Below are 8194 nucleotides of genomic sequence, written 5' to 3'. Positions count from 1 at the left end.
GGGCAGTGTACTAAAGTAATAGAAGAAATTTGACCAATTGTTTATTTAAAATTCTATAAACATGATATCTAGATTAGTGAGGCATGTGCTATTACATCCTATAGGCATGTTGTCTAAACGTGCACAGTAGCAGACATGGAAACATGTATAGCAAATACTCGAACTGACATGTTTTAACAAGTTAAGTGAAGTGTGTGCGTGACTCCTATATGCAGGCTTTCTACACATGAAACTAAATGCATATAAAGCAAATAGCAAATAGACCACATAGATCCTATAGACATATTTTCTACCCATTCATGTGGGAATTAGAATGTACCTGTTTCCCCAATTACACTGATTTCCCTAATTATTCAATTTTACAAGTTATTATAGACCATATTAAACAAAGCTTACAAATACAGAATAACCCAGTAACATATCTGGGCCTTCCAATATGCTCAGCACTTCACACGGACAGCAGGCCCAAACTTCAAATGCGAACATTGCATTTCAGACCTCCAATACCAAAGCAGGCCCAACATACCAGGCGCAAATGAATAACTTACTTAACCAAAGGAATGCCCAATTCAGCCTTACAAATGACAAAATACTCATGGAATTGATTAACAATTTTTATACTTAATTCCTAAGGCTAACAACAATTCTAGCCAAAACACATGGACAAGAATACATGAAATACAGACAAGTTCACAAGGCAGATTCATGCTTGCATTTTTAGAAATAAAGCTAAAGCAACAGAATTGAACATCATAGGATAATGAACTATTCAAAAAAAGAGTTTCAAAAGTAAACTAATTCAGAATTAGCCTAAAGAACCTTAGACACAAGATTTAAGCATGAAAATCTAATAGAGTCATAGACAAGAACAAATAGAGCATAGCCTTCACATGAAAAGTTTCAACATGAAGGCTTAATGAAGACAACATAACAGAACAGGTTCGAGCAATCACTTAGTCGAGAATGAGAAAATTTTAACATGCTGAGTATCAATTACAATACCAGAGGACTTATAGTGAACGAAATATGTCACCTTCACATCAGACAAGCATCAAACCTTATGCTAGTTGGTCACACATATAGGAAAAGTGCTGGTTATGGTATCTACTCTAAAGGTATCAATTGATACTGAGTAACACAAGATTGAGCAAGTCAGGGACACAGTAGAGTTACAAATAGCACGGGAAAAAATCATAGCTAACATGAGAGTTCCATAAAGATAACAGGTTGAGCATGAATGTCTCAACAGGAATTAGAACACATTCCGGACATGAGTTAGTTATCATGATAGTACAGAACAAGGCAAGAAGCCAAACTCAGAATAAGCAACAAGTATAAGTAGCATAATGATCATGCAAGTTGGGAACAATTAAGGTTAGCATATTAGGCAAAGCATTTAGGCATGACTTGCAGAGAAACAGCAAATTAGGCATAAAGGATTCAACATGAGGAGAGCAATTTCGAGCAAGAACATAGTCTCACAAATGGGTTTCAGTGCAAGAAATTAAACAAAGTTTAACAGCCATCAATTAGGTTTCAATTACAAAACAGCCAGGTGTCATGAATCAACTTAGCTATATACATATGAGTTAACATCAAGACTTGCACAGAATTGAGTTAATATTAAAAAATATAAAAAATGTTATTTTGGCACAAATAATGTAATAAAAATATAATTATGCATGAATATAGACTATTATTGTAAAATTATGTAAATATCTTAAAAATATAAATATACTTACATAAATTAAAGTAAAATATTCTGAAACATATATTTTGATGCAAATAATTACTTTGGGTGATTAAATCATCACAAAATAATTTAACGGGTAATTAATAAATATTCAAGTAATTTAAACGCAAGAAAATTAATTTTAAAGCTCTAAAAATTATGGAAAATTATAAAAGTAATTGTATAAATCTTGTAAATTAAATAATGATGCAAAATAATATTTTGAAAGTATATATACTATTTAAAAAATATGAGGGCAAAATTAGGTATCAATACCTGGTTTCGACTTTGATGCCCCCGGCGTGTGCTTTCACGAAAGAATCTGCAAGCATAGCAAATGAATCAATAGAATTAGGAGGTAAGTTATGATACCATATCATAGCCCCTTTTGACAGGGTCTCTCTGAACTTCTTCAGTAGGACAGACTCGATCTCATCATCCTCCAAGTCGTTCCCTTTGATGGCACATGTGTAAGAGGTTATATATTCATTTGGGTCGGTTGTTCCGTTATACTTAGCAATCTCGGGCATGCGGAATTTCTCAGGGATCAGTTTCGGAGCCGTGCTCGGAGGAAAAGGTTTTTGCACGAACTTCTTGGAATCCAGGCCTTTCAATATTGTCGGTGCTCCTGGGATCTGGTCAACCCTGGAATTGTAGGTTTCCACCTTTTTGTCGTTAGCTTCAATTTTCTTCTCCCCTGATTCTATCCGTTTTGTTATCTCTTCGAGCATCTTTATGATCTCGGGGTTAGCCCTCGATTCATGTTCATTTGACCTTTCTACGACCGGTTCATCCCTGCGGGTGATTTCCCGGGGTGGATCGGATTCAACCCTGCTCGGTGCACGGCTTTGGTTCTGTAACTGAGCTATCGTCATTTGTTGAGCCTGCAACATTTCGAAGATCACCCATAAACTGATCTCGTCTCCTCCAATATTTTGTGTGTTTTGAGTTGCCAATCGGGCTTCGCCACGGACGCTATTCTCGGGGTCGATAGGAAAGTTTACGTCGATAACCACATGTGAATTAGCGTCAATCGGGCCCGCGGCCAGAATTCCGATAGGATCAACGGGTACCTCGTCATTGGGCGCTATGTTGTTATTTTCACCATGATGGCCGAACTCGTTGTCAACATGTAGGGGTGGTGATTGAGAGTTCGACATTTTGAGTTTTAACCTGAAATTAAAGACACTTCAAAGAACAAGTGTAAAGTAGTATGTGTTATGGAAATTTGTATCAAATAACCACTATTATCCTTAGCCCCACGGTGGACGCCAAACTGTTTACCCTCAAAATCGAATAACAATTGAATTTGCAAGAGGTTTTAAGGATACATGCATTAACTTGATACAAAACGATAAATTAGATCGCAATTGAAATAAATAATGATAAAGTAAATGCAAATCACACGAATTGAACGATCTTAGTCTTGGGAGGTTAATCACCCTCGAATCAGGTACGCTCCGATCGATGCCAGGATACAAAGGAACAAGAGATTAAAATAATAATGATATATATCTTTGGAATGCGTGTTACAATGTGTCTAATGAATTATTAGATACCCCTTTATATAATAGAGGAGTCCTACTTTAGATACAATTCTATAAAAGGTAAAAAATCTCTTGATTTGATGATTGTCGGTGCCTTGTTGATACGTAACGAGATTTCCGCCGTAATATCCGACCGGTCATGTATATTTCGGCCTTCTGTTGGTTATGCTAACAACATTTCTTCGAGCTCGATCGGCTAAGGTCGACTCCGGGATTACATACTCAATGTTCTCGAAGGCAGGCGTTATGACTCCGAGTTCTAGCTCGGTGAGACTCGGGGTCGATCATCAGTTTTTGGTTGTCATGTTCCTAACCTGTCGTGTCGTAGGCGAGCTCGATTTCAACCGTACACACTTATCATAGTACAGTCGGCACACAAATAATGCATGGCTGAGCAACACAAGCCTATAAGTGAAAGTTAAATGTGTTTAGTCACATATCAAAAACCAAAAATGAAATTTGCCGAAAATTGAGTGGCCAAAGTGCTAGACATGTGTCATTATCAAGGTTTAAGCGTACTAAAATTGTTCTTTTTTCTTCTTCTTTAAAATGCTTGGAATTGTCATGATCAAGGTTAAGGTGTACTAGATATGATACGGCTGTAGTTTAAGCTCTGGAATCATTTATAAGCTTTATCTTAAATCCAATTTGATGACACAAGTGCGCATTAGATTAGTCGCTAAGCACGAATTAGCCTACAATTATTTGGATCCTCAAGATATCTTTTCTGCAGCAACTAAGATTAGTACAGGAAACGTCACCGTAGTAAAATTACTTGAGGATTGAAAAGGGACTAAATGTTTCATAGCATATTAGTTTGATTGATACGGTTAGAAGTGCATCCGTACCTTTTTTCTTTCTTTTTCCAATTAACTATTCAGTTTCCGAAGTTCCACTGACTCGACTAATTATATATGATTTGCGTCAAGTAGGGCCACTGAGCGGGAAGTGTATCCCTACCTAATTGTAAGGAGACTAAAGAATTTCGTCCTGTTTATATTTCGTGTGTATCTTACCCACGGATTTAAAAAATCTCGCAAATCAACTTGGGTTATAATTGTTATTCTGGCTGTATTAAGTGCATCTTTTGGCATAACTGATAATTCCTGACCTTGGGACCAAATGGTTATTGGGCGTTAAAAGAAAATAAAAGAATGAGAAACGAGGAGGAGGACTAAAATTTGTGGGGCAAATGAGAGAGAGGGCAAGAAGAAAGGAGAAAGATACATGAAAGTATGGAAGAATAGCGATGGTTTAGCCCTTTTATCATTCACTTCCTTCTCATTCAAACATGACACACTGAATTAGCTCCATCACCTTTTTCTTCTCCTCCTTTTCTACTTAATTTTCGCTTTTATTTCTATTTCATTCAAACAAAACTAAGACCTAAAGAAAATGAAAACTTCAGTTTCAATTTGATGGTCCCGCCCGGACAATATCAGCTTGGAATCTTGTTACACTCTTCACATTACTACATTACATATATGTATATACACGTTTATCACTTAATCAAGGTCAGTGACGAAGCCAGAAATTTCATCTAGGGTGTTCAAACTTGAAATAAATAAAAAAAATCTTCAATAAATGGTGTTCAATATATGTTATATATCATTAAAATCTAATATTTTATCTATATATACAGTGTAATTTTTGGACAAAGGGTGATCAATTGACCACCCGTAGGGTTATGTACCTTTGCCCCTGAACAAGGTTAATAAATTAAATATGCATTTCGTTTATCACTTCTTCATGATTCAATGTAGTTTCACCAAGCGCAACATTTTTTAATATTACATAAAGCAATTTAGAATCTTATATTAGAAAACTAACGAGTTCGTAGGTATGTCAACAAACCCACCATATTGAAAAACTTAAGAATTAATAACTGGCAGATATATAATATATGTACAAATCCTATATAATAAGTGTATAATCAATATATGTATAATATATGTATACTAACTAGAACAAGTAAATAATGAACCCAACATGTTATTTGCGTAAGGATCTCGTGAAACTTGGCGTCGTAAGTTCCTACACCCCAAGGAATTTGGGCCTGAGCAGCAAATTTCATGGCCTATGATATGGCTTGAGGCCCGATATTGGCCTCTAAGCCCATCGCGCACATAATATATCGGGCCGAAGTCTAAAATAAGAAGAAATTATAAAAGTAACAAGGAAGCAATGTTATTTTCCAATTTTCTTCTCTCATGTAACCTCTTTGAGTTGTTTGTATAGCATACAATTAACTCAACAAACAAAGAAATAATATAATCTTATGCTGTTCCAAGAAATCAAAGACCGAGCCTTTTATTTTTAATGTCTATAAAAGAAGCCCTTGTAATCTGTACAGTAAGGTGAGGATTCTTGAGTGCAAATGCATCAAATCTAGCTGTAAAAACAATATCTTCCATATTCTTAACAATGAAGTTTAACGATGTCTCCTTTAAAGACTGGTTAGAACAAGTGTCCGAAATCTCTAAAATATCGAGAGCGTTCGATGAGTTCAACGATCCCAACATTTGGTGCTCACAAAATTTCTGCAAGAAGGGGATTTCGTACTTGTCTGCTGCTATTGACAGTGAGTAGACGTGTTTTTCCATCTTCTCTTTAGGCAAATCTCCACTGTAAAGGAACTCTAATAGAGATTCTAATTCCTCGTAGTTAAGTTCAGGCAAAGTTATTGTGTCACTTGGTGGAGCTTTGCACCCATCTGAGTCCAATATATTCTTGAATATATCAGATCTTGCTGCCTGTCATTTTTAAGAAAATAGTTGTTGTTATCATCATATAAGGTCATGCACTTATTGTTAAATAATTGCACTCATAGTGTAAAAATTTCAAAATACACTGTAACTGAATATAAGGTAAATCCATTGTAATAAAGCGCACCGCATTCTACTTAACAGTTTTTTGAGACTGGTTATTCTTTACGAAATAGACACATTGGACGTCTTATCATGTTTCATATATAACATAGTAGTTATTGAGTAAAATAAGTTTTGTTAGATTATATGAAGCAAAGTTAACAGTTTTTCTTTTCGGCTTCATATCTAATTGAGGGTGCCTATAACCATTTGGGCAGGAAGTTGGACAATTATAGATGAGTTTATGTTACATATATCTTTACACTATAAGGTCAACCAAATGATATTTATAAGTAAGCTTCCATAAAATATGAGATTTGTAATATTAAAAATAGGATAAGTTACTTACCATAACATGTAAATGTAATCTAATGGTGTAAGAATTTCATACACTAAGGATGTACTATATAACTATGTATATAACTTAAACTATAAATATAATATGGGGGACGTGTACAATACTGGTTGCGGGATTTTCTTTCTTTTTTTTTTCTTTCAATTTTCATGTGTATTGCTTATACTCCGTACTTATTATAAATCTAATACTGAAATACACATGAATTAGTTATTCATGAAAAAAAAGAAGATGATTACCAAAAGAGCTCGATGTGCCGGTATGGAGGGACCATCATTCCCAGGCTTAATTAAAATATCGGTATGAATATGATCTCTGAAGGCAACAACAAACCCACTTAGATAATTCAGTTTCTCGTTTAATTCCTCCTCCATCTCCTTCATTTCTTTCACCCATTTCAATGCATTTACAAATCCCTGTTGGAACCAACAATCAGTTACTATAAATTCCCAAAGGGGACGGGAAAAATAACGTGCAACGGTCAAAAAAGAAAAAAAAGAGAAAAGTGATTCTCGGTTTAATTTGGGGTAATTCTTAGAACAATTAAAAGGAGCATAAAAAACTTAAATTCCCTTTCCATTTTATCACTTACGTGCATTGCATCTATAATTCTGACTTCGAGTTTTAGTAACCTTACACCATCACAAACAACATCCAAAGAACAAATTAAATTTCTTAAATTCTTTGGTATTCTCTATTTCTCTTTGCTTCCCAAGACAGAATTATGAACTACATATATATGAACAAAGATTGTATAGCAAATTCCGGCATAGGCAAAAATATTAGGTGATTTCTTTTCATCTGTCCAAATCTACAAAGTTAAACAACACTAGTTGGCGGTAGGAGCAAGTAACCCATGGAAGTATCGCACAAGGAATTGTCGCACAAGTTGACTCGGACACCACGTTTATCGAAAAAACAAACAAACAAAAAGATTGTATAAGCAAGCAAAAAGGAAATGATACCTTAATAGAAGGATTAGATGAAGAAGCAGAAAGTCCAGTTACTGTTTTATTATCAGTTCCTTTGGTGTTGTCGCTGTGATCATTTCTGTTGGTCAAGGTAATTATAGTTCTGGCTCCCTCATAACAAGCTCCGCATATTGTATTTCTTGGTGGCCTTAGAATAAATGGCATAGCACTACATATTGAACAATCCATCTCTGCCTTCTTCTATCTTTCTGATGAATGAATACAAGTATATAACTCAAAAGAAGAAGATGAGATGATGGGAAAGAAGAAGAGAAGTGGACTTAGAATGATGGCATTGCCTTTTCATTTCTCCATTATTATAAAGTTTAATAGAACTTTATGCTCCAATTTATATTAAAGAATTGAAAAGGGGAGGCAAAACTATTGTTATGCTTTCTTTATAAGCTGACAATATTAACTAATAGCGACTTATCTACGTTTTTGTAATCCTTTTATAATTAGTATGATTGATCTATATGTTCATGTGGGGCAAGCTAGGATTATATTCCTTCTTTTTATATATGAAACGAATGCTTTATTCTTCGCAAAAATAGAGGACCTTAGAAAAATTATTAACGAGAACCTTTTGTAAAAGATGCAATCAAGAACCTTTTTTTTATTATTAACTGTGTTAAAAGAATTATTTTGATTCGAAGAATGGAATATTAAACTAATCCAACCAGCTTGACTTAATTATTAAGTTCATGTAATTATCCACCAGC

The 8194-nt window shown here is 34.7% G+C and overlaps 1 protein-coding gene across 1 annotated transcript; it reads right to left on the bottom strand.

Moving 5' to 3' along the window:
- Positions 1 to 5466: 5466 nt before the first annotated feature.
- On the bottom strand, positions 5467 to 7808 carry LOC107776613 (BTB/POZ domain-containing protein At3g56230-like). The gene is made up of 3 exons (XM_016596525.2): positions 7467 to 7808; positions 6741 to 6917; positions 5467 to 6032 (listed from the first exon to the last, which is right to left on the bottom strand). The coding sequence occupies exons 1-3, from the start codon at positions 7659 to 7661 to the stop codon at positions 5574 to 5576; spliced, it is 831 nt and encodes a 276-aa protein (XP_016452011.1). The 5' UTR covers positions 7662 to 7808; the 3' UTR covers positions 5467 to 5573.
- Positions 7809 to 8194: the final 386 nt, after the last annotated feature.

The sequence above is a fragment of the Nicotiana tabacum genome, chromosome 4, assembly GCF_000715075.1.
Source record: "Nicotiana tabacum cultivar K326 chromosome 4, ASM71507v2, whole genome shotgun sequence".
NCBI classification, from domain to species: domain Eukaryota; kingdom Viridiplantae; phylum Streptophyta; class Magnoliopsida; order Solanales; family Solanaceae; genus Nicotiana; species Nicotiana tabacum.
This window is presented reverse-complemented; position numbering and strand designations above follow the sequence as displayed.